The sequence below is a fragment of the Protomyctophum bolini genome, assembly GCF_963924005.1.
Source record: "Protomyctophum bolini genome assembly, chromosome: 16".
Classification (NCBI taxonomy): domain Eukaryota; kingdom Metazoa; phylum Chordata; class Actinopteri; order Myctophiformes; family Myctophidae; genus Protomyctophum; species Protomyctophum bolini.
Genome location: NC_137877.1, coordinates 13,163,953 through 13,191,208, shown reverse-complemented (window position 1 = coordinate 13,191,208; position 27,256 = coordinate 13,163,953). Strand labels below are relative to the sequence as shown.

The 27,256-nt window shown below is 43.0% G+C and overlaps 1 protein-coding gene across 1 annotated transcript; it reads left to right on the top strand.

Annotated features, from left to right (window-relative positions):
- Positions 1 to 129: 129 nt before the first annotated feature.
- Positions 130 to 27,256, top strand: LOC308331143 (succinate--CoA ligase [ADP-forming] subunit beta, mitochondrial). The gene is made up of 11 exons (XM_080786344.1): positions 130 to 257; positions 2,765 to 2,957; positions 5,352 to 5,451; positions 6,102 to 6,264; positions 8,687 to 8,815; positions 10,496 to 10,634; positions 14,811 to 14,972; positions 15,666 to 15,808; positions 17,624 to 17,744; positions 19,520 to 19,608; positions 24,708 to 27,256. The coding sequence occupies exons 1-11, from the start codon at positions 186 to 188 to the stop codon at positions 24,780 to 24,782; spliced, it is 1,386 nt and encodes a 461-aa protein (XP_080642470.1). The 5' UTR covers positions 130 to 185; the 3' UTR covers positions 24,783 to 27,256.

Genomic DNA, 27,256 nt, shown 5'->3' with positions numbered 1-27,256 from the left:
ACAAACCGTACAGTACTACGCATTCGCAATGGTTTTGTAGTTCAATGCCGTGGCGTGAACGGTGCGCGCGCGCGCTTTTGTAGTTCACTCACTGTCGTCGTGCACCGCGTAGGAGCACACGTGACACACCGCCTGTAGCATATTATTTTGAGAGAGGAGGGAGAGTATACTGTATACACTCAAACATGGCGGCGTCCCTGTTTTGCGCTAGTCTGAGAAGCCAAGGGGCCAGAGGCTCCATTAGCGCCGCTTCCAAGGTGAGTGCGAGCGGACTCCACAGCACCGAGGCTCCGCAGGGGCAGACGGTGCTGGTTAAAACCCTCCTGTGCGGCTTTTGACGGCCCGTCGGGAGCCGGGGGGACTCACTGAAAAGTGACAGGGTCAAATTGTGACATTAGCATCGTAGCGTAGCCCCATTGAATTGCAGTGTATTTGAGCTAACAGAGCTAACCCCGTTAGCAACGACGGGGCTGCTTGTTTACAGGTTTAAATGGCAAGGCAATAACACCTGAGATGAAAGATGTCGAGTCATAATGGTTTGATCGCATTGGGGGGCCCCCATCGGGAGCTCGTGGGCTCCCCGTGTGTCTGTATGTCACGGTTAGGAGTCCCAATAACTTGGGACCGAATGGATCTTGCTGAAACAAACAGTGCTAACTGTCTGTCCCTCACACAGTGAGTGACCTCCAGCAGCAGCTGTCGTTTCGTAAAACAGTGGTTTTCAACCAGTGGTCCGGGCATCACCAGTGGTCCTTGGAGGGGGTTCCAGGTGGTCCCCCCAACTAAATGATGGGAGAGTCGTTAACCAAATGGACCCAATATATCAATCAAATCAATTAAACTTTATTGACAGCCATAGTCAATAGAAGCCAACATAGATCTTTAACTCTTGACAGTCCATTTGATTTAATTTACACTCAAGAGTTACATTATTACAAGGAGTCTACACAATTGGAGAATGTAGAAGCATTGTCATTTTGATCAACATGTATCTCTCCTAATGGTACCAACATCAATACACCTAGCTGCAATTTGCAACTAGTGTTTTAATAATGGGGTGAATCTAGTCAGTTCATCCAATTTGGTTTTGCGATATGCTTGTATGAAACGACTTCAAACTCACCACCATTGCAGCTCTAGGCCATCCTTGAATTACCCTGTTTCAATCGGCCAAGCTTTTGTTTCATAAAACGCCACTGTAGATGTTATGAGCTACTTTCTTTCAAGAAAAAAATCTGTGCAGGTGATTCTTTTTTCAAGTGTTGGAGTTTGGAAGCACTCGTCGAATTAACTGAACGTCCCTGCGTACCACGGAATTTGCACATAATGCAGCAGAGGCATCAGTGTGACCCGTTAATAAAAACGTGTGCTTCCAAACTCCAACACCTGCACAGAATTTGTATTGACAGAAATTAGCTCATAACATGTCTACGGTGGAGTTTTATGAAACAAAAGCTTGGCCGATTGAAAGAGGATAATTCAAGCTTGGCCTAGAGCTGCAATGTTGGTCAGTTTAACGTCGTTTAATACAAGCACACACACACACACACACACACACACACACACACACACACACACACACACACATTTGCAGAGGAGGAAAAGCTGGGCTACTGGTAGTGTGCAGTTTGTGCACAATAAATGTGGCCCCGATCTGTCCATTGGTATGCATGCCAAACAGACACACACACACACACACACACACACAAGCTTGCGTGCGCTCTATAAAAGGAAAGCCAAAGAAGAATGAATTAGAATGCCTTTTGTTTTGTTTGTATTGGTTGATTGGTAAGCTCCTAATTGGATCCGATAAACTATTCCTGGACACTTATCTCTAGTCCTGGCTCGATGCTCCTGGGCAATACTTTTTGTGTTACCATAATTAAATGTGTGTCTTTCACTTTCTGGAATTCAATTGATCTCTGTGCCATCACATCTGTCCTATTATCAATCATTTGGAAACTGGAAAGTTGCTTGGCAAATCTTTTTAGATAGCTCAGTAATACCGGCTTGGTAAGACTATGTTAAGGTTGGGTCTATAATGCATCATAATGAATTATAATGCACGTTTTATGCTTCATAACACTTGTTATAAATGTGTATAATTATGCATAACTCAATAACAGACACTTTGTAACTGACTAAGTTATGATGGTTACAATGTGCTGTTCCACTGAGCTTGTAATGTATTATGAATTTATGACCAGCACTTATAATATGTTTTAATTAAAAGTTATCAGTTTCCATACATATTTATGAACATTTATAGCGAGTGTTATGATGCCCTAAAAATGCATTAATTTATAATACCGGTACATAAGAAATGCGATTATAATGCATTATAGACCCAAGTAGTAAAGTAAAGTATGACCCTTAAACCTATACTGTGGTTTTGTGCCTGTGTTTTGTGTTCACTTCAGAATTCAGATATAAAACATGACTGACTATTATGCAAACGTACACTTATAGGCTTAACAGGCTTGGGAAATGACCACCAGCCAAAAGCTAGTAAATGTTGGCCGTGTCTTCTTAGTTTCTCTAGCTAGCACTGTAGGCACGCACCATGGCTGCTAACCAGCCATGATGAATTGAGGTGTATTCCTGAAACAGTCGAGGCCTTTATAACCACACGAAGACTACTATATACCTTGCTATTTGATCGTGTTATGTGGTGAAAATGGCTGATCTATAAGTTCCCGTTATTGCAGTGGTTCTTAACCAAACTCTACTCCACGCTCTGCTGTGCATCTCCCACTGACTGCAGGTGCTAGGCGGCTCTCCAGGACTGTTTGGTGGCCATGGCAACCAACCGCAGCCCTCCCACCTCCAGCAGCAGAGGAACCTCTCCCTGCATGAATACATGAGCCTCGGCCTGCTCAAAGAGGCTGGCATCTCAGTGCCCATCGGCATGGTGGCCAGCTCCTCGGACGAGGCCTACGCCATCGCCAAGCAGATCAGTAAGCCAGCCACGCATGTGTCACTGGAGGAGATAGTCTGTAAACATTTGAACTGTCTTAATATCTGAATGTGGTGCCAAGCTAACGGTAAATAAAAATGCAAATGCACATTAGACCACTGTACAGGTGTACCAGCTGCAATAGTTCAATAACAATTATAACATGATATATGTACGGTAATTCTGAAATGGGCATTCTGCATAATGACTACTTTGACACCGTGTCCGTGGTATTATTAGCCGGGGAGCCACAGGCCCCAAATTGGACAGGACCTGTGATGTCCATGTCATTTTTATTTGTGTTTTTTCTATACACTTGGTCATTAACGTCCACAGAATGAGATGCCTGCTCTGCCGGAAACATCGCGAAAAAAAGTTATGGCCATTTTTCTATACCAAACCATACTGTAGACAACAATATAATGCAACGTTTCCCAAATTACATCATGCTTTAAGTAGCATGTGACAATTGTGATTGATGTCAAACTAAGGGGTTTTCATGATTCTGAATCTATTCCAAGCATTAGTTTTGCATGAAAAACTCACATTTGTGATGACTGCTATGGCCGTTTTTAGGCCAAGGAGTGTCTTTTGTGCAGAACAAATGCTTGGAATGGATTTAGTATCATGAAAACACCCTAGTTTGACATGTCACAATTGTCATATGCTACTTAAAGCATGATGAAATTTGCCTTACATTGGTTGTCTATGGTGTGGTATACAAAAATGGCCAGAACTTTCTTTTGCAATGTTTTCGGCAGAGCAGGCCTCTCATTCTGTGAATAGAGAAAACACAAATAAAAAAAACAGGTTAATCCTTAGGCCTCTGGCTCCCCGCCCCGGCTATAAAGATGTGAAAACTTCTTTCACCACGGTTTTGTTGGGGGAGGGACTTTAGTCAGATAAATATTGAATTAAACACCAGGGCGAGAAGCTATCTTAGAAGCTTTACATTCGGGTATGGAGGACTGTACTCTTTTTAAGCTCGTCTTGTGTTGTTTTAATCACAAGACACCGTTTCCTTCCAGTGGAATGTCTTTTCACTTTCACTTCTTTAAATCCCGTCTAATCCTTCATCCTTCATTCTATGCTCTTACTCCATTTGATCCTCCTACACACAAACCTATGATGTTATGTAGGCCTAGTTGCACCCTGTGGTGTGAGGTGGTTTTCTTTGAGCAACAAGAGAAGGACTTGCATGATGTGAGGTCTTTTTACTTCTGACAGACGTACTATGATCTATCTGTGGGGTTTAAATATTTCCATCCATGTGTGTTTTAAATAGTTCCAGAGCTGTTCAGTATAGCACACGCGGTCTAAATATAACCGTGTGGTTCGGTGGTATCGGTTTACACTGGTGTACAGATATTTTACATCTATCCGTTGACACTGTTTAAACAAGAACACAACAGCATTCTTACAGGGCTCTTGTGTTTGGCGGAAAACACAATCACATTACACTTTACATTGCTGCAGAAAGCATCCTAAACATTGACCAATGTTTGTGTATTCCAAACAATATCAACTGGCTGTCATTTTCAAAGACATTTGAATATGTAACTCACTGGTTGGTGAAACATTTAAAATGTGCTTCCCATGAGACAGTGGACAACTACTGGTAAGTGAAATTCGAAGTGAGGACCCAAAGACAAAATTGCGAACTATGAAAGTTAACTTTCTGCTCTGACTTATGGTGCGTTACCAGCTTAAATCAACAATGTAGAATAGGTGAAGAGGTCGCACTCACCAAGAATATACTTTCAAAAGGTTTATTCAACATCACAGGACAAACGTTTCGGCTATCCAGCCTTTGATGAAGGCCGGATAGCTGAAACGTTTGTCCTGTGATGTAGAGAATAAACCTTTTGAAAGAACTATGAAAGTTGTTACAAAGGAAGAATTTGTGCACCTAGCTCAGCAGTTCAGTGCACCGAGCTCAGCAGTTCAGTGTGAACTGAAGCTAGCTAAATGAAGCTGCCCAGAGTGTTTAAGGAATTCCTTCTGCTAATGGCGCAGGCTGGAACATGAAATAATTGAACAATAAGTCAGTCGCGGTAGAAAACAACTTAGTGGTGCAGTCATTGCATGCAAGTTAATCCATCTACCCCGCACAAAAAAGCAACTTTGTAAACACCTCTGCTAAACGAATTAAAGTATTCCAACTGTACACCAGTTATTTTCACCATTGGTTTTGGAGTAAACCAGGACTTTGTGCACACAGACAACAACCTGGCGGACGTCCCTATTATGGGCGTCTAATTATAGACGGAAATGTAAAAAAGAAAAAACAATCACCACAAATAGTAAAGTTCACAACGCACCACATTGTGATGCATTGTGAGTCGTAGATTAAGTATATTATGATGAAGTATCTCTCTCGCTCTCTCTCTCCCAGCTTCCAAGGATCTGGTGGTGAAAGCACAGGTGTTGGCCGGTGGCAGGGGTAAAGGAACCTTCGAGGGCGGCCTGAAGGGAGGAGTGAAGATTGTCTACTCGTAGGTATCCCTGTCTGGTCAAGAAACACCTGCCCTCAAATGTTGTCAATATCCAATTAATCCCCATGAAATCTTAAATGGATAATCCATGGCTGATCATACTTTTATCTGTATGTCATGATAAAACACACTTATCATATCCTCCTCGTTAGGCATGTAACGATTCACTCAACTCACAATACGATTCGTATCACGATACGATTTTTCACAATATTAAAATTTACAGTTTTTAAAATTTTATATAATTTATCTTCCCCCCCTAAGATTTTTTATTTAACTACATTGCAAAAGAAGTAGCATTGCTTTTGACAGTGCAGAAACATAATTGCCTTCCTTGATGAGCATCAATGACCATCATCACCTGGGCACAGACACACAGCTCCCCTCTACAGTGCTCTACTACTGAAAGTGACTATCATTTCTCTCCAAAAGCACTTGAATATGATGGAATATGACTAACTCGATTTTTTTATTTCAATGAATCGATTCATATCGGCTGGATTAATATCGATATATATTGATATACAATATATCGTTACATGCCTACTCCTCGTCTGGCTTCACCTTTCCCTTTTCCCATCATTCACTGCTCATCTCCCCCTCCCCTATATTCTCCTTTCTCCAACACTCCATCCCCCCCAAAACACCAGGCCAGAGGAGGCCCGCGACATCTCGTCTCAGATGATTGGCCGGAAGCTGTACACCAAGCAGACTGGCGAGCAGGGACGTATCTGTAATCAGGTGTTCATCTGTGAGCGCCGGTACCCGCGCAGGGAGTACTACTTCGCTATCACCATGGACAGGAACTTCCAGGTACGCTGACACGCACTCACTCAACGCACGCATGCACACACTCACACACATAGGAATGGGACTATGCACTGTGTAGAATAAGGAATGGAAGGAGGTAGTATCTGACATACTGACCTGATGAAGATCCTGTGAGATCGAAATGTTTTCTTCAGTAAAGTCATTCCTTTGCCTAAAGAATGGTGTGTGGGGCCCTACGTCCTTCCATGATTGCCTTATTACTTGCGCAAGCAGAGCGTCCACCGTCCAATAATATGTATTTATGTCGGTGTTGTACACCGGCCAATAAGGGACCACCATTTTGATGACGTAACTAAGGTACGTTTGGTGATGGTATGTATGTATGTCGGGGGGGGGTAAGAAATGGTGGTCGCTTATTGGCTGTTGTTGATGGTCAATAACGGGTCTAAAGGATTTAGAACAGCACTTGTAATAGACATTTGTTAGTAGCAGTACTTGCGCACTCTGTTTGCTCACAAGTAGGCCATGTATGGCCTACTTGTGTGCAAGGCGCAAGTTGGCACCTCGACGAGAGTGCATTTCTAGTTGGCCCTGTACCCACTGTCCAGGTGAGTGTAGTAGGTATGCTTTGTAAATTCTGAAGTAAGCCACTAGGTGGTGCAATAGTACAGCATATAATGGAAGATGTTTCTGTTGCATTTTCTCCTTTCTTCAGAGGTTTTCCTTTCTGTGTGGTTCGTCACATTTGTTTTGAGCCGTTTTATTGGCATTGTTTTTGTCTACCTGCTTTTTTTTTAGTCCAGTCGAGTGAGTTGCCCCCCTTGATATGGCTTGATTGGGCATGTGTGAAAACAACAATCGAACTCGGGTACGGACCAAAGCAACCGCACCGAGGCACTTTTTGAGAAGGTGTTCTCGGACAGATTCTATTCACACCCTGGTGCGGTTTGCTGCAGGTGACACAGCGATCCACTGGGACCCGTATAGATTTTCAAGCTTGTTGCCTGGCAGTTCTTGTTTTTTTTTATCAGGCAGAGGGTTTGCGTGTTGTGTGTCTGCGCTATGCATTACCATATTTAATCTGTTGGAATGCATCATGTTTTCTTCATATAATGTGAAGCAACACATTGTGTTCATTGAAATGCTCCATTCTGCTTGAAACGTTTTACTAGCAAATGGCACAAATAATGAACAACTTCTGGCGATGCTCCATGTTGCTATCCAGAGCAAATCATTTGTTTCCCCAATGAAGGCAAGAGCTTCAAAACTCCTGGATAAATGAGAGAACATTTTGGGCGTCTGTGTACGCCCAAAATGTTGGTCCACTGTTAAACAGTCTTGCGTGGTCAGACTGTTTTCAAATGTTTCTAACAGTCTGGAGCAACAGAAACTCTGATCATGAGTAAGCCATAAAGCGGAAGTGAAGCCTCCTCACTTTCGTTTTGTCTTGACAGTCGCGCAAATCTATCCTAATATAAATCAAAATCATCTAAGCATATAAAATAGCTGGCTGCTTAGCAGAAATGTATATAAAATAGTTAAATGTAAAGATATTTATTTTTGTGAACGAAAATGCCAGCTTCCTTCCTCGGATTTTGGGAGGTGTAGTTCCAGACTCTACAGGTCCATCCCATGTAATTAGAATAATTTTCTTCCGTAATATAATTCAAAAAGTGAAACTTTCATATATTCTCAATTCATTGTGCAGTATTTAAACCCTTTTTTGGTTTTAATCTTAATGAATATGGCGTACAGCTCATGAAAATCTAAAAATCCTATCCCAATGAATTAGAATATTTTATGAGACCACTAAAAATATATATTTTTAAACGAGAAATGTCGACCATCTGAAAAGTATATTATATTGCAGTTAATACTTGGTCTGGGCTACTTTTGAACAAATAATTTCATCAATGGGGCGTGGCATGGAGGTGATAAGCCAGTGGCACTGTTGAGGTGTTATGGAAGCCCAGGTTTGCTTTGATAACGCTACAAGCTTGTAGGTCTGCTATTTTTGAATAATCGTGAAAATGCGGCACAAGTCTTTGAATATATATTCTTTCAGAGGACTTTTTTTTCTTTTCGATGTCAAGCCTAAATGGGTTAAACCACTTGTTCATCACAATTTCACTCAATGTTCCTTCAAAACGAAAAAATAAATGTAAAAGAATGACACAAAAGACACGAGCAGAAAGTGTGATGGGGAAAAAGTGTGGAACACAACGGAGAAGGCGGATAAGACCAGCCATGGGTTTCAGCTAGTCTAAACATGAAGCCATTTGCCCCCCTGCCTCCCGTACAGGGTCCTGTGTTGATCGGTAGCTCTCAGGGCGGGGTGAACATCTAGTCTAAACATGAAGCCCTTTGCCTCCCGTACAGGGTCCTGTGTTGATCGGTAGCTCTCAGGGCGGGGTGAACATCTAGTCTAAACATGAAGCCCTTTGCCCCCCTGCGTCCCGTACAGGGTCCTGTGTTGATCGGTAGCTCTCAGGGCGGGGTGAACATCGAAGACGTGGCAGCGGAGAATCCAGACGCCATCGTCAAGGAGCCCATCGACATCGTGGAGGGCATCAAGATGGAACAGGCTGTCAAGGTAAAGGTCCATATATGGACATAATTAGTTTGTATATAAGTAACTATGATGTGTTTGATTTATTACTTGCGCAAGCAGAGCGCGCAAGTAATAATTTCGCCCGGTCTCTTCAACGTGACAGCCGTCAACCACTTTTCTGTGTAAGCAAATCTGTGCCTGGTTTCCTGGGACCAGATTACACAGATGACCATTTCTCTTACGTCATCATTGAGATACATATACATAGGCTGGATATACATATACACACACCATGTACTCTGGTCCCAGCTCTCAACGATGACGTAAGAAAAATGGTCATCTGTGTAATCTGGTCCCAGCAAACCAGGCACAGATTTGCATACACAAAAGAATGGTTGACGGCTGTCACTTTTTGGCACCAAGTAACCACAGTATACTGCTAATCAAATTACAACTACATACGTTATATAGTATATGTATATGTACACGTATGTATACCAGAGTACGTGGTGTGTATATGTATGACTAGCTCTCAATGATGACGTAAGAAAAATGGACATCTGTGTAATCTGGTCCCAGCAAACCAGGCACAGATTTGCTGCTTTTCTTGCATACCCAAAAAAATGGTTGACGGCTGTCACTTTTTGGCACCAAGTAACCACAGTATACTGCTAATCAAATTACAACTACATACTCTATATAGTACATGTATATGTATACTTCTGTATAGCAGAGTACGTGGTGTGTGTATATGTATGACTAGCTCTCAATGATGCCGTAAGAAAAATGGTCATCTGTGTAATCTGGTCCCAGCAAACCAGGCACAGATTTGTTGATTTTGTCGCATACCCAAAAAAATCGTTGACGGCTGTCACTTTTTGGCACAAAGTAACCACAATATAATGATTATACATTTCAAACGTTCCTTCACAGAGATACTGAAATGTGACAGTTTACAGCGGTCTAAAGTACTTGCGCACTAGTTGGCCATTTATGGCCTACTAGTGTGCAACAAGCAAGTATGCACTCGGCAGAGTGCAGTTCTAGTTTGATTTAGATTTATTTGATATATTCATGATACAATTCATAGAAGAGCAGTACAGAATGATCAGGATTGCACAAAAAGTCTGAGGACTTAATTCCATTGTGATCCAAATAAATACACAAATAGTTGCAGCATAACATGCAGAAGAACATGTGTACTAACATTACAATACTAATGACATTTACAACCGGCCATCATAGATCAATAAACAAAAGACAATATATAGATATAAATAGATAAATACAGCACTATACTAACTTTTTCAACATATTTTTTAAAAATGTTCAAAGACTGGGCAAATTTAATTTCCCTTGGGATTTTGTTCCAATCCTCCACCCCTGTATATTTAAATGGGCTTCTACATACCCTATGTCTCAGGATGGCCCGGAGGGACCGAAACGTTGCTTCATTAAGTACTCGTGTACAGAGCAGATACAGTGTGCGGGTGTACCTTATTGCTTAAAAAAAAAAGAAAAAAAGTTCTGGTTTCCCCAGAACTGTTAGCAGTAGCACCATCCATTCTAATGGCTAACATTCTTTTGTCGCAACAGTTCACAAATCTTGCTGCTGTGTAATATATATATATATATATATATACACACACACACACCGTGTAGCTTTGTATCGTTTGCCTCTACCTGCCCGTGTGAACGCACCATTGCCGTTTTGTCTTTCAGATGGCAAAGGGGATGAACTTCCCTGATGCCCTGGTCAACGAGGCAGCAGAGAACATCATCAAACTGTACAACGTCTTCATCAAGTATGACGCTTCCATGGTGGAAATCAACCCCTTGGTAGAGGACGCCGATGGCCTCGGTACGCACGCAGGAACACACACACACACACACACACACGCTCGAATAGTATGCACTCAGGCCACAAATACACACTTTTAACACGTTGGATCCGTATGACTACAGATGCCTGCAGTGATGTAAATAGGTTTTCAATGTAATGAGTCCCGGGATGCAGGGATGGTCTTTTAGATGAGTCCCAAGGACATTTATTTTTTACAAATTGCAGCATTTAACTCCCATTTCATTTTATATGGTTATAATGTGGTTATATTCATGTAGAAAACAGAAGAAGAAATGATTATTATAACTGAAGCTAGCAAAATAAACTAGAATAAAAAACAGTACAGTAGTGCATCCTGTGGATACAGAGGTCGTTGTTTTATTTAACTATTAAACTGCGTATTACTATTAAACCCTTAACTATAAACTGCGTTTTGGTGGTGCAAAATGCACCCTATTTTAATCTCTGTACCTGTACTATAAATTAATGACGCTGGGTACAGATGACGAGCAGGCTCGTCTTAAGGCGTTTGAGATCGCTATAGCATCTCCTCGCTGTGTTTCAACCACTCTGGTTGCTATGCACGGTTGCCAGGCCCCCACCCACACTGCTTTTCTTTCTCAATAGCCATTAGTTTCTGTTTTAGGCCGTGCCTTTGCAGGCATTGGCGTTTTCGGTCGCTATCATTGATGCTATGCTTTAGCATCCAAGATGAAAGCTGACGTGCGTCATAGTGGAATAGCCTAAAATCACCTGGCACCTAAGCACCACCACTTTTGTCCACCAGGTGGCTCGCGATGTGATAGCTTCACTGCAGGAGTTTTTCACTAACCTTTGAAGAATCACCAATGATCGTAGCTCCTGTGATGTCATCACAGAGTGTCTGCTGAAAACCTAAAATATCCTAAAATATATCCAAAACGGAGAATAAAACAAATGGTCTTTATCAATTAGGTCGGGCAACTCGTGATTGGGGGTCAAAGTGTTAAAACACAATCAGTGCCAGGATTTCTTTCAAAATAGAAGCTCGGAGTGCCGGGAAGATATGGCCGCTTCTACTCTGTACGCCCCCCTTCCGTTCCGGACAAAAACCGGGAGGAATAATATTGTTTGCTTACCTCGCTATCATTACGATAAATGAATGATCCCTCGCTTCATATTTTGAACGAGAGGCATGTTGAAGTCAGAAATTAAGAGCTTATCTGGTCAAAACCACGGAGAGCTCCTTAGATTACGCGCACTGAGCCTTTCTTTGTGAGCGGTAAACAGGGAAGTGAACGACTATGCGCATGCGCGAAGAGCAAGGAGTATGGTGCAGAAGGAGAGGCCAACTTTAAAAAAGAAATAAATCAGACATTTTTTCTCTTGTTTGATAGAAAATGCGCCAGGACGTGTGTAAACGTCCTTTGGATCCGTCGGTTGGATTAGTTATGATGTTCCCACTGAATGGGTTAAACGACCTTAAACTCACCTCTCCACTCGATTTTCCACTCACTTTATGAATGCGTATTCATTTACAGTTGCATACACTTGAAGCTATGAAAACTGTTAGCTTAATTAAATTGAAACGGGATTACATTGCAATTTATCTGTAGATATAAATGGCTGAAAGGCAATTCAATATATAGTCTGTCTGTCTGTGGGTGGACAGACGGAAAAGTAGCAATTTAGCTAGCATAGTCTATCACTGTCATACTGTACACAATAATATCTGCTGCCAATTCACAGCAAATTCAGTAGGGGGAAGGGGGGTGGGGGGGTCTGGAAGTTGAGCCTTTTGTGTAAGAATATCTAGGAATTCAGCTTACAGCTAGCCTGACAGCTGACACTGAGCCTGAGTTTTTTATTTCGTTTCACTTCATATTTATTTGTTTTTAACCCATAGACCTGAAGGCCGATTCTAAAATAAATGGCTTCTAATCAGTTTTCTGATAAACCTATGTTTCTATGTCAGTGGTGCTCAACCATTTTCATGTCAAGGACCCCCATAATTATCTGAATTTGGCTGCGGACCCCCATCTGAAAATCTATAGTTCCAGGGACTCCACCCAGAAGCAAAGATATGAGTTAAAGACGTTCGCTCTGAAAGAATATATATTCAAAGATGTGTGCCACATTTTCACGATTTTTCAATAGCTAAAATTATGGTTAAAACACCATCCTGAATGGTTTAAACATCTGCATTACTTTATTTACAAGAAGTCTACACAATTAGAGAATGTACAATAATTGTTTTTTTAGATCAACGTTTGCATTTTATCTCTCCTATGATTCAATATCAATACAGCATGGAATTGTGGACAAAATCTTTTCCAACGACAACAAAATATTCTTTCGTTTTGAGAGTCTAAACCTCATCAAATGGTAGTCCTCCGTGGCTCAAATGCCCAGTGACGTAGACTCCGTGGGGGCGGCGGGGCTCGAGCCCTCATGATGAATTAGACCTGAATATATCACCAGTAAGATGCGCAAACGCGGGAAGCGAACGCAGCTGAGACCCTGCAGATCATGTCTGTCTGTCTGTGTGTCTGTCCCGCTGTTACTGTATATGTGGACCTGGCCCCTTTTGTGCCCATATATGGAGCTGAGTGGACCTGGCCCCTTTTGTGCCCATATATGGAGCTGAGTGATTGCTGATGCAACACACTCCATATTTGGATAGCGGGACAGACAGACACACAGACACACAGACAGACATGATCTGCTAGGTCTCATAGTAAGTGCTCACTGCGTTCGCAATTACTCTATGGAATAAATTCGCCTCTGTCCGTCGCGTTTGTACCGTGCCAGGTCGCGTAGCGACCGTTCGCGCGATTCTCATCTTTGCATTGACTTTGTATGTAATCGCGCCGCTCTAACCATCCAAATCTGAACGCACCTTAACACCTCTTTTGTCCTGGCCTGGGGGCAGGGGGGTGGTGGACCGCGTTGCCTGTCCTATTGTACACATGCAGATCTCAGTGCAATCATGGCATTTAAACATGCTCTTCTGTTTATAATCTAAACACTGACGCCTTTAAAAAGTGTTACAAATAAGTGTTTAGAACTTAAACCGCTTGGGTTTAGTGTGGAACAACTTTTCCCCCCGCTGTGGCGGGGGGGAGGGGGGGGGGTGTATAAGCGGGGGGAGAGGGCGGGCCCCCATGACGATTATAAAAATATTTCGTCTCTGACTGGCAACATGTTTCACCATTCCCCTGGCTTCTCTATATGCTATATAAATACAGTTATTATTCTCCACTGCACTTCTCTTAATGGCTGTCTAATGACTGGGGGCTAAAATGACTCTGGCGCCTGAGGTGTTAAGAGGTGCTAATCGCACGGTAAAGCTGAAATCAGACTACGTTCATTACCCATGAGTGACTGGTGGGTGTGTAGGTGTCATAATTGGCTTGGCTCGCACATTTCACACATACATTTGTGCTTTTCCTATATTGAACATTCTCAGTATATTCCTATAGTATATATTATATTCTAGGTCAAAGATGCCTTGCTCGTAAATAACATCCACATATTTTCAAAGACGGGAGTCTTTGCCTCGGAATCCTTTTCTTTGCTGCTCTGCATTTTACACCTTTTGGGAACCAAGCAGGACTACTTTGAAAACCCCCCTTTTTTGTTCATGATCTTACCTGGGGTGGCGGTGGTTCAGGGGTAGAGTGGCCGGATGGCTCCCCCAAAGTTACAGTACGTTTTAACAGTGGGCGACAGCCAGACGAATTTTCCGGAAGTGCATTATTTGTCTACGGGACCAGGCGATAGCAGGCGAACGGGTGATGGTCGAAAAGTGGGCGGGGCAACGTCGCCCGAAAAGATACAAATAATTCATCTCTTCGGGCGATTAAGCGATGTCGGCCGATGCTCGCCTGCTGTTAAAACGTACTGTTAGAGTCGAAGAGTCCTTGAGCAAGACACTGAACCCCTAATTGCTCCTGATGTGCTGGTTCGTCCCTTGCATGGTTTCCGTCGCCATCATTGTATGAATGTATGTGTGAATGTAATGCACAATCTATGTAAAGCGCCTTGGATAAAGGCGCTATATAAATGCACCATTTACCTGTTATCACCAAAGTGCACCCATTATTATCATCATTATGTCAAATCACGTTTCCTGAACAGCAATGGTTTTCTTGTGTTTTACCAACATTAGTTTTCTGTGTAAGGAGAAGGGTTTGTTTTGTTTCTCCCTGACAGTGATGTGCATGGACGCCAAGATCAACTTTGACTCCAACGCCGAGTACCGCCAGAAGAAAGTGTTTGATATGCAGGACTGGACTCAGGAAGACCCCCGCGACCAACAGGCTGCCAAAGCTGACCTCAACTACATCGGACTGGACGGCACCATCGGCTGTCTGGGTCAGTACTCGCGCTGAGCGGTTACTGACCGCTGAAAGGAAATAAAAGCTGAGGGGAACAAAGCCAGAAAATATATTTATTTATAATGCACGCATGCGTTCATGCCCTTCAACCCGCACACTGTTGGTTTATTAAATTATACACGTCTACTCTACCACCTGTCACAAAGATTTGATTCAGGTGTGCAAGAGATTTGATGATTCAAAACCAAGTCGAGCTGATTCTACTCTATGGCTCCGAGACATGGACACTTTCAAAGAAATTAAAGAAACGGCTGGATGGCAAATACACCCGCCTTCTAATGAGAGCGCAAAAAGAAGAGCCACCCATCGACTTCTCTAATATAAGGCAACGTTCCCTGTGTTTCTTCACTAGTCCGATCCAGGAGTACACAGTTTACTGACCACTGCTATAGCTAGCTGATCATGAGGTTATATCTTCCCTTCTTCTCTGGAGTCCTGCCTCAAAGCAGACCAGAGGTGTAAAACTGTCGTTCCCTGATGTCATCGCTAGGGACACATGCATCAGTAAGCAGGAACTGGGGATGGCAATGCAGGACCGGGAAGTCTGGCGTGGCATTGTGAAATCTATGATCTCGACCGTGCTCGAAAAATGATGATGATGAAAACCAAAATGTTCTCTGTCTTAATGGGTTAAGTAAAACAGTACTTTTTGGTACGTGTGCTTTTGTAGTGAACGGAGCCGGTCTGGCCATGGCCACCATGGACATCATTAAGCTGCACGGAGGCACGCCCGCCAACTTCCTCGATGTCGGGGGCGGAGCCACAGCCCACCAGGTGACGGAAGCCTTCAAGCTCATTACGTCCGACAGGAAGGTAAGAATATAAATGGTAAATGGTGCATTCATGTCAAGCCCCCAGTAAGGCTATCCAACGTTGAAGATGCCACTACCTACTGGCGAAATGTGGAATTGCAGCACTTAATGGAAGTGGACGGATGTTCATGACGTCACGTGAAAAGCCCGGACCTCAAAATTGAGGTCCGGGGCTAGGCTAGGCTAAACTTCCGCTCGCTCGAGCCATTGAGTTACAATTATACTTCCGGAAGTCTTCCGGGTGCTTCAAAACGCCACTGAGCAACTTCCACTGAAGAAATGAATAGCGGTGGGGCTCCAGTTCGGTCTCTATCCTTCTTTAGATTTATGATTTATGTAGTGCCTTTATTCAAGGCGCTTTACATAGATTGTGCATTACATTCACACACACATTCACACACCGATGCCGGAGGTGCAAGGCACCAACCTGCATATCAGGAGCGATTAGTGGTTCAGAGCAGAGGCGTATCTACAATAAGGCGAGGACAGGCGTCCGTCCGCCTGTCCAAATCATTTCTGCCTGGCCAAAATCCAGACGATGAGAACAAGACCTGAGAACAATTAGTGGACAGCTGGTTGGCCGTTGCGGTAGAGCGCGACCCTCAATCAACCATTGGAATGTAAATACAGGCCTTTCAGCCTTTGTATCCCACTCGAGCAGAAGTATCGTCCGCTTCGAGCTTGTAGATCTGCTACTTTTGCTATATATTATTTTTTTGAATCCTGAAAAAGTTTCTGTTTTGGGGTTTCCACCAGGGGGGCAGTCAGACAGATATTTTGTGAAGCCACTAAGGAAATGAAAGTTCATATAATGGCCTGTTGTGGCGCTATCACTGGACCCAGAAAAACCCATAGCCCCATAGAAGTCCATGTATTTGGGCCCAACTTCACCTAGACTGTATTACCTTAATAAACATGGTCATGAATACTTTTTGCTTCCAGTCACTAGTTTAAAGTCTCATTTCTAATGTCATAATATTCTTTTTGGAAAATTATGGTCCCATGTATAAAAAAAATGACCATAAAGTCGCGCATGTTCTGAGGGGCGTGGCTACCGTTACAGTCTATGAACGGGATCCCCCACCCACTCGACTCAAAATAAAAACCAACGAAGAAGAAGGGGGGAAGTCCCGCCTCGTTGTCTGGGCCAGCCAATGGGCCAGCTGGGCCTGGGCCCGGATCTAGAAATATGGCTGCCTCCATGGCAAGGACTGACACATAGAGACAGGCTTCATTTTACGTTCGTGTTAGACCCGCGGAACGCTTTGTCCATATTTTTTACAGTCTATGGTTTCCACCCGACGGAGACCGTACTGTATATTATAGTTTCTCTCACTTTTCATGTCATTGGTTAATTACGGTGCGTTGACTGTGGAATGAAAACACACTGCTAGAGACCTTGGTCCTGGCTGCGTTGTGACGTTGAAGTGTAACCCCTCTGTGAGCCTGATTCTTGGCTCCTGGACTGTCATCGTTTGGATTCTGGAACATCTCACGGGCGTGGGGCCACTTGGCTTGTGCGTTGCACTGTCATTAATGTCTCACAGCTTTGATTGGTTAACTGACCTCGGGACACAGAGTGCTCTGTGCTGTTCTATACTCTGTGTTTTGGTCTTTCATTTCGCACCACTGCACCACTCAGTGTGATTTTCAGTTAACTGTCAGGAATTAGAATACATTTGTAGAATCGTGCTCAGGTCGAAATGGGACTCCAGCTCAGGAACGTTCCCCCGTCCTCTCATTCTGTCCTCCACTGTATTGTCCAAACGATGCAGAAACACATTACTCATCATGTAAATCATAATTTGTTTTGCAGGTGCAGGCCATCCTGGTGAACATCTTCGGAGGCATCATGAGGTGTGACGTCATCGCCCAGGGCATCATCATGGCCGTCATGGACCTGAACCTGAAAATACCCATCGTCGTCAGGTTACAAGGTATAGCACAGATACACACACACACACACGTTGTTTTCTTCACTCTCATGCCTCATTTCCCACTCACTTGCTGACGAGGTCGGTTCCTGCCAACGTATAATAAATCGGTCTATACTAGCCTCCCTGGGACCCTGTTGTGTCCCTCTCCTGTCATCTCTCCTTCTGTCCAACTCTGCCTGTTCCAAGCTGCCAGTCATTACCGGCCACCAGACCCTTCACGTGCACGCACATACACATACGCACATGCACATACGCACATGCACCTGCCAGTGTTGGACAGTGCCGACTGAAAGTCTTCCAGAAAGACGGGAGCCAGAGGAGGAGGAGGACTGACACACTGTTTGTTTTCTCTCCGTTTCAAAGTCTGGCTCATGGAAAAATAAAATGAGACGACAGAATAATTTTTTTGTTTTGTTTTTGTTTTCATGTTGACAGACATGGAAACTTCAACCGAATGACAACCCAGTCATTAAAGCTGCTATAAGCAATAATATGTCAAAATGTTAATGAATGACGCAATGACGCAATTGAAGCGTTTTACTCATTGCTGGCTGTCAAAAAATAAATAAAAAAATCATTACAATTTTGGCATATTATTGCTTATAGCAGCTTTAAGCATCTGGAGATGTACTCATGAACTAACATTGGGCCAGTTTGATTCAGATTTTTTTTAAAGATGATTTTTAATAGGGCTGCAGCCTGCAACTATTGATTATTGTCTCTTTTTTGATCAAGATACTTGCATAAACAAATTAATATATCATATAAACACAAACTCATTCTAGTCTGATCACGTCCAGTTTTCCCTCATATCACTCCCGTTTCGATCCGGTGAAGAAAAAACCCGCTCAAACCGTAAATGGAAAGTCTTCTATGGGGACACAGCTTCTTAGAACGTAAATATCTCGGATTCTCGGACCTCAACATTTAAAAGATTTCTTCTAAATCATCCAGTTTTCTGAAATAAATATTTTCACGATTTTTCAAAAATAGCAGACCTACAAGCTCATAGCGCGCCACCTAGTGTCGAGCTATGAGCTTGTAGATTTGCTTTTTTTCAATAGCTAAATTATAACGATGTTTAAAACACCAAAAGGGGTTCCTGCCCAAAATGGGTTAATATGGTGATGTAAAATGTATTTATATTCATGTTTTTTCACAATGAGTTTGAGTATATATAGAGGAAGACATGGAGTTACTGCCTCCCATTTCATATTTATTGAGACTAGGTCCCGAACGTATTAATTGTTCAGGCTGCTATTCGTACCTTTTGTCTTTTATGTGTACGGTAGATGCAAAGACAACCTTTTTAGAGAGGGGTGTTTTGCTAGTGTTGGTTTGTTGCTCAATCTGTCTTCTCATCAAGGAAAGAACATTACATTCTCTACTACTTATATATAATAACAATATAAATCCTTAATTGTAGACAAAACCTTATCTTGGGATAACAACATCATCATCTCATCAAATAGTGGTCCGTGGCTCAAACGCAGAATAAATAATGGACCTTGATATGAAAAGGATTGAAAACCACTGGTGTAGTATGTTGTTATAGTGGGGTTGGGGGAGACTGAAGAGAAGGTCAACCGCACTCCTTTTATCTGATTAGTCCCTGTCTCACACACACACACACACACAAACACACGCACGCACAAACACACACACACACACACACACACACACACACACACACACACACACACAATTGTGCCATTCGTTTGTGTTGTGTTGTGCTCATGCGCTGCGTGTGTGTGTGTGTGTGTGTGTGTGTGTAGGAACGAGAGTGGACGACGCCAAAGCCCTAATCGCTGCCAGCCCACTGAAGATCCTGGCCTGCGACGACCTGGACGAAGCTGCTAAAATGGTATACACACACACACACACACACACACACACACGAGTATGAAAGGACATGTGGACAAGGATGCAGGCATGCGTCTTCACACAAGGACACACACACCCACCCACACACACACACGTTAACTTGTTGTGTCCCCAAGGTATGTACACATCTATTGATGTGTCTTCCAAGCGTGTATGAATGTGATAATATAAAGGTCAGGTTTGGAGTGCACTCCCGATCTTGTCCATCAAGCATGCATACAGACGTGTTACAACACACGCTGTGCACGTGTCCGTGTCAAACACACGCTGTGTCCGTGTCAATGAAACACACGCTGTGCACGTGTCCGTGTCTATGAAACACACGCTGTGCACGTGTCCGTGTCTATGAGGGTTTACATGGTTACAACATGCTCACATAATGCCTGTCTGTGCTTTAAGGGATTCATGTCAATCTCAATAGAATGTTGTGGGCTCTCCTGTCCTCTGGAAATGTCACGGTCCTTATTTGAATGCATCTGATCTGTCCACCCTCCAGCTCCCCCCCCCCATCTCTGTGGAGCTGCAGTCACAGTGCTTTGACCTATTTAGACCTGAGAACAGATTCTACAAATCGTCTTCTAAATCATGACCGTTTTCTGAAAAAAAATATGTTTTTATGTCGGTGGGGCTCAAACTTTTCATGTCAAGGACCCCCAGAATTATCTGTATTTGGCCGCGGACCCCCATCTCAAAATATGATGTTCCAGGGAGCCCCCAGAAGAAAATATTTGAGTTAAAAATGTTCACTGTGAAAGAATATATATTCAAAGATGTTCACACATTTTCACGATCTTTCAAAAATGGCAGATCTACAATCTTGTAGATCTTTTATTTTTTTCAACAGGCATAGTTTAAAATAATGTTTAAAGTGGTTTAAGGCGACAACGATGCGGTCTCAGGTCTAAGGGTTAACCCAGCCTTGCCATGGCACGTCATCACCAAATCACAGCAAGCCGTCTCATGACACTTTATACCTGTATATGGAGCACTTTACGGAGACCCAACAATTCCCCTCATGACCAAGTGCTTGGAAACGGTGGCAAGGAAAACCTTTTTAATGGGAAGAAACCTCAGGCAGAACCCTATAGGTTGCCATCTCCCCTGACCGGTTGGGTACAATTTAGTCATTTAGCAGACGCTGGGTAGAAATACACACATCTAGGCATGTAACGATATATCTATATTAATCCCGACGATATGAATCGACTCATTGAAAAGTAATGCTACTTCTTTTGCAATGTAGTTAAATAAAAAATCTCAGGGGGAAAGATAAATTATATAAAATTTAAAAACCGGTAATTCTTCTTTAAAATATATATTGTTTTAATATCGTGAAAAATCGCATCGTGAAGTTCGTGAACCTCATATCGTGATACGAACCGTATTGTGAGTTGAGTGAATCGTTACATGCCGACACTAGTAGTAGATCAGTTATTTTCGGTAAAGATATTTAGTGCAGAGGGAAAAAGGATGGCGGCCTAGTATAGATGCCTGTAGTTGGGGAAAGTTAGCAAAATGTGTGGCAAGTCTTCAAAAGAAAATGCTTACCACTAGCTTTCTTCACAAATGTGTTCATAAATTATCCACAGCCAGATCAATCATGATCAGTGTGGAGAAACCTGTGAGACGAGACTGCTCGAAAATCCGGGCAGTACGTCAAGTTAGTGACACGCGTCCATGGCACGGAATGTGCACAGATGGAGCGAGAGAGGAGGCTCGGCAAGTCCTGGGAAATCCCTCCGTTCCTCGACTCCTTCAGTCAGTCAGTTAGCCAGCTCTCTCTCCTCCAGCCCCGTGAGATTAGCCCATTCAGGACGGGAAACCCTTTTGGTGTTTTAAGTATTATTATACTTAAGGGTTACAAATCCTGAAAATGTGGTGCAAATCTTTTAATATATATTCTTTCAGAGCAAATGTTTTTAACTCAAATCTTTTCTTCTGGGGGGTCCCTGGAACAACATATTTTCAGATGAGGGTCGGCGGCCAAATACATGTAATTTTTGAGGTCCTTGACATGAAATAGTTTAGAACCACTACTATAGAATCAGGTTTTTCAGAAAACTGTCATGATTCAGAAGACATTTGTGACCAGTTCCAATGTTTGAAGACACAAGTCGGCGCTAATGGTACTCGACCAAAATTAATTAGATTTATTTTTCCCCCTGTTTTTAGCCACATTATAACAGCACAGTCAGTCATAACAGCACAGTTCGAATGTTGAAGGTTTTTATTACAGCAGATAGTCGTTTCAGAGTCATTAAATGGCTACAATTACATTGCAAAAATGTCTGTTGATTTCGTCCTTTTTTCACTGACTAAAACTAAATGAAAACTAAGCTGTGATTGACTAAAACTGAGACTAAATATATTGCCAATTTCGTCAACAAATAAAACCTAGACTAAAATGTTCGGAAGGGACTAGTGGACTGGAAGAGATCCAGTAAAAGTCATTTCACACTTGGTTGCATGCTGAACGTAGTCTATATATAAGCTCACAACGTGTCGCAACGTGAGTGTAAAATGAGCCATTGCGACTAGTAGACTAAAACCAGACTGACACTTAAACATTCCAGGTGACTAAAATGTGACTAAAACTAAATGAAAACTACCCAAGAGACTGACTAAAACTAAAATAAAAATGCTTTAAAAAACAACACTGATTGCCTCCATGCTGCTGTGTAATCGAGTCCAAAAGACACAGCTGTACTGGCACTCGCTGCTGCCGCGTAGCTTGGAAGTTTATTTATTCATTTTTCCTCCTTTCTCTGTTGTCTTTCTGTGCTTATGGATGGGTTCCACCTCGCTTTGATTTGCTGTGGAGGCAGTTTCCTTTCGGAGATAACAAAGTATCTTTACACCTGGGGAAAAACTGAATCCATTCTCTTTGGATCAAATGGTAATCTCAGCAAGGCAGATGGCTTCTTGGTTAGAGTGGGTGACAATATTATCACACGGAAAGATGGAATTATCTACCTAGGTTCCATCCTGGAGGCAAATCTTTCCGGTGATAAAATGGCCACCAACGTAATCAGAAAAATGAACCAAATAACAAGATTCCTATACAGGATCTCCTCACTGGTCAACAAAAACACCTTGAAGACCCTAACGGGAGCCCTCATGCCTATGCATGCACCTCTTGGTACCACAGCACCTCAAAGGCCCTTAAAACAAGGCTCCAGACTTCCAAAAACACACTGGTCAGTCTACTACTTGGCCTCACTCCCCGAACCCACCTCACCCCTGCCCACTTTGACAGGCTGGAATGGCTTAGGGTTGACGACAGAGTACAGCATCTTGCAATAATAATAATAATAATAAACTTTATTTGTATACCACCTTTCATACATAAATGCAGCTCAAAGTGCTTCACAGGGCAGGACACAAAAATAGAATACAATAAAACACAAGTAGTTAAAATGATAGAACAATGGCAAAGAACAAAATTGAATATAAGAACATAAAATAAATAAAAACACCACATGCAGCAAATCAGTCAGGACAGGGTAGGAACGTGCATATTAAAACTCAACTAAAAGCAAGAGTGAAGAGGTGAGTCTTGAGTTGAGATTTAAAAATGTCTACAGAGGGTGCGTGTCTGAGCAACGGGTCTGGTCCACAAGATTCGATACACCACCAAGATACCCTTGTACCTGTCTAAATACTTCCTTAATGTCAACGAAGTCCACATCCACAACACCAGAGGGAGTTCAACAAACCATGTGCAACCCAGATTCGGCACAAACAAGGGACTAAATTAATTTCGCTCCTATGCCACCAAAATGTGGAACGCCCTACCAACATTTATTAAGACAAGCAAATCCCTTGACTCCTTCAAAACAGCTCTCAAAGGGCACCCACAGACGACTGCAATTTGAAACTGGCCCCTGTAAAATCTGAATCCCTCAATCACCCCTTTTTCCCCTCAATTTACGTGTTTCTTTTCCCCGTTATTTACCCCCTCTATGATGATTTCCTGTTTTTGGCTATATAGAAGTGTATATGTGTACATCTCTAAATGTTATGATGAATTGTACATGGTGGACCCTCTTGTAAACAAGTGTAATGCTTTATCGGGGCGTCCACTCACAGTTGACAGTTTTTGTATTGAGTTGTGCTTGAAATGTACTGTAATTCTGCAAATTTTGGGCGGGAACCCCTTTTGGTGTTGGCATTATGTTATGCTTTAGCTATTGAAAAATAGCAGACCTACAAGCTCGTTGCGCGCCACTCTGTGGCGCGCTACGAGCTCGTAGGTCTGCTATTTTTGAAAAATTGTGAAAATATTTATTTCAGAAAACTGGAGGATTTAGAAGATTCTTTTTTTTAATTTAATTTAATAATTACTTCAACCAATCAATCAATCCTTGAGTTTGTTGTTCTGTTGCAACACCGGGAGAACACTCTGTCCTTTTGATTTATTCTGCAGTTCCTTTCCTGCAGCTTTTCTTCTTTCATCTCTCTCTCTCTCTATCTCTCTCTCTCTCTCTCTCTCTCTCTCTGTGTCTTTTTCTCTCTCTCCCCCAAATAACCGGCATCTGCTCTCCCCGAATGTAGTCAGCGATGCAAGAAATGTGATTTGTATGTATGGACTGTTTGTATCCATGCCACATTTACATCCCATACAAAAATAATGAGCCAGGGGGTGTATTGTACAAAAAGAAAACGCATTCAGGCATTCAGGATTCGGTGTCTGAGCTCCTTGGAATTCCCTCGTTGGTTCCTGACAAGTCGACGCTTGGCACTCAAAGGGGCTGAGCGGCAACCTTCACCACGTTGGGCGATCGATGTTTGTGTGTTTCACCCTCAAGTTTCATAATATTGAAAATTTAGATATATTTATATTGCTCAATGCTCACATTCTCTCTCTCTTCAGGTGAATCTAACTGTGTGTGTGTGTGTGTGTGTGTGTGTGTGTGTGTGTGTGTGTGTGTGTGTGTGTGTGTGTGTGTGTGTGTGTGTGTGTGTGTGTGTGTGTGTGTGTGTGTGTGTGTGTGTGTGTGTGTGTGTGTGTGTGTGTGTGTGTGTGTGTGTGTGTGTGTGTGTGTGTGTGTGTGTGTGTGTGTGTCTCTCCTCCTGTAGGTTGTAAAGCTGTCTGAAATCGTGACACTGGCCAAGGAGGCTCAGGTGGACATCAGCTTCCAGCTTCCCATCTAAGCCACGCCCCTCTGACCCCACAGCGACCGCCTCCCCCGCCCTCCCCGTAACAGACGACAAACTCTGAGACGGAAAAGCTGTAGTACTGTTTCTGTTTGTCCTCCATATCCGTTCTCCCCGTGACATGATGGTAGCATGGCTATGTAATTGTTGCACGCGCCGTGCACAAACACACGCGTACAGTAGCGCTCTCTCTCATGCTAGCCTGCCGGTGTTAACTGGTTCTGTTTTTTATTTTTTCGCGTTACAATAGAGGGAAGAATAGCCTCTTCTGGTCACAATGGATTTGCTGTATGGTGTACTAAGGACCATACGTACTCAAAAACCTGCATTAGCACTAAGTTGGATACGCACAACAACCCCTCTCTCCTCTTTGGGAGAGGGAGATAGAGGAGGTTCATTAGTAAGTTGGATACGCACAACAACCCCTCTCTCCTCTTTGGGAGAGGGAGATAGAGGAGGTTCATTGAAACTCTGCTTTTGGGGAAACACTTTTGGGAGAACCCTTTTTTATTTACAGTCTTGAGACAAAAGCGCAGCTAAACTACCATCAATTACATTTCTATCGCTGGGACCCCAATGTATATTGTAAAATCAAAGTTAATTTAACTCTGAGTGTACAACTGGAACCAAATGGTACAACTCGAACCAAATTGACCCCAACGGGTCCATTTGGTTCCATTTGTACACTGAGTTACAGACCCATAAGAGTCCATTTGGTTCCTAACTATTGAGCCCCTGGAACTCCCTCGAGAACCCCTAGGGGTCCCCGGACCCCCCTTTGGGAACCACTGGATTAGATGAAGTGCACTCACTGGCTGGCAACACGAATGCCATTGGTTGTGCCTGGCGCACACAAAACACACCATGTCGTAAATACAGCACTATAGGATTAGGAGGAGTGCCCTTCAGTGCGTTGTTGACGTGAATCTGTGTATTTGCAGAGATCAGTGGACTAGAAGATGCTTTGCGAGCTTGTAAATCGGCTTCATTTCGTTATGCATTATACGACATTTAAATGAGAGCTTAAATGGGTAATTATTCCACATCGGTCGCGCAGAGGTGTCACGACATCGGTTCAAGGAAATTGCCGCTGGGTGCCGTGGTCACCTTAATAAATATCTCACCCATCCAGCTCCACCTGCAGCTTGATCATTAATACATAATGCATGTGCTTTTCGGAAGCCTGATGTCTAGCTCTTATTTTGGAGTTCCCAAAGGGAACCAAACCACCGCTCAAGGCGCTCAGACCAGAACTGACATTTTCGTGAAGGTTTCTGCCCTTCAGATTAACGGTTTCCTCCATTATTAGAGCAGTGCCCAGAGGTTGAATAAATGAAAATGGGTTAATTACTCAACCTCTACAATGGTCATACTTGGCACTATGCGGTAACTTTTATACCAGCAAATGGTCAGTGCAGGCGTCAAGAGTGGTTGATTAGTCTTCGCGTAGCCAGACAGAGATCGCCACCGACTGTTATATGTTACGATATTATTACTGTACCGATGTTACTGATGTGGGAGTTGGTTATGTTAAAGTTACTACCTCCAAACGGAAAAGGCCCTATTTTCTCCACAGATATGTTCTATATAGTGAGAGCAGGTGGGAGCCTAGCATCGAGCCCTCGGGGTACTCCGGCTAACTAACTAGAGGGTTTAATGAATACCTCCCTAAAAGGCAAATGTTTATCCAAGGCTCTACAGTACAAAACGATAGAATAAGGCCGTTGTCCAGATTGACGTCAACGAATCTGAACCGTTTCCTCTTCCCGTAGCTCCACTCCTCACCACTTGGTGTATGCTCCGCCGCCTTGTCAGCCCCTGAAAACCCAGGTTCTGTCTTGAGTCTGATCCGTACTTAATCGCACGACGGTATCGCGTGCTGGAGATACGTGTAGCAGAGCGACACCGTATGACAGATTACACATCAGGCATTAGTTGTCTGTCCCAGAGTTGACCTGATGAAAGTAGGGTCCGGTCAGGCAGTGTGATCTCAGCAGGACTGTAAAACGATTGTAGTTCTCTGTTGGCTATTTTCGACTACGAGAATAAGTGAACCATGCTGGACCGTTTATATACAAGCTCGCACTGCGTGTTGTGAGTTTATAGATTAGCCATTTTCTCTTTTATTGACGGTTGGGTTTTTTTTCCATTATCTTTTTAGGATTTACCTCCCCTTTAAGCGGTGGTTCTGGTTATAAAGGAAACATTCATGAGTTCTGGAAAGGTTATAGAAGCTTTTGGGTCACAATTCATAGTCTGAAAGAGCCATCTCTCTCTCTCTCACTCCATCTCCCTTCTGTTACTACTGCAGCAGCCTTCAGAACACAGACTGTCACGTGTTGTGAGTTGTAAGTCATTTATTATATCTTGTAAATAAGCAAACCGCTGTTCTCTTTTGTGTAAAATATTTATGCTCCTCTCGAGGGGTACATCCCAAATATAAGGAAATAAATGGAGAGAATACCAATGTT

Coding starts and splice junctions, on each gene's coding strand:
- LOC308331143 (XM_080786344.1), top strand. CDS start 186: ATGGCGGCGTCCCTGTTTTGCGCTAGTCTGAGAAGCCAAGGGGCCAGA. Junction 8,816..10,495: donor AGATGGAACAGGCTGTCAAG/GTAAAGGTCCAT, acceptor TTTGTCTTTCAG/ATGGCAAAGGGGATGAACTT. Junction 19,609..24,707: donor TGGACGAAGCTGCTAAAATG/GTATACACACAC, acceptor CTCCTCCTGTAG/GTTGTAAAGCTGTCTGAAAT.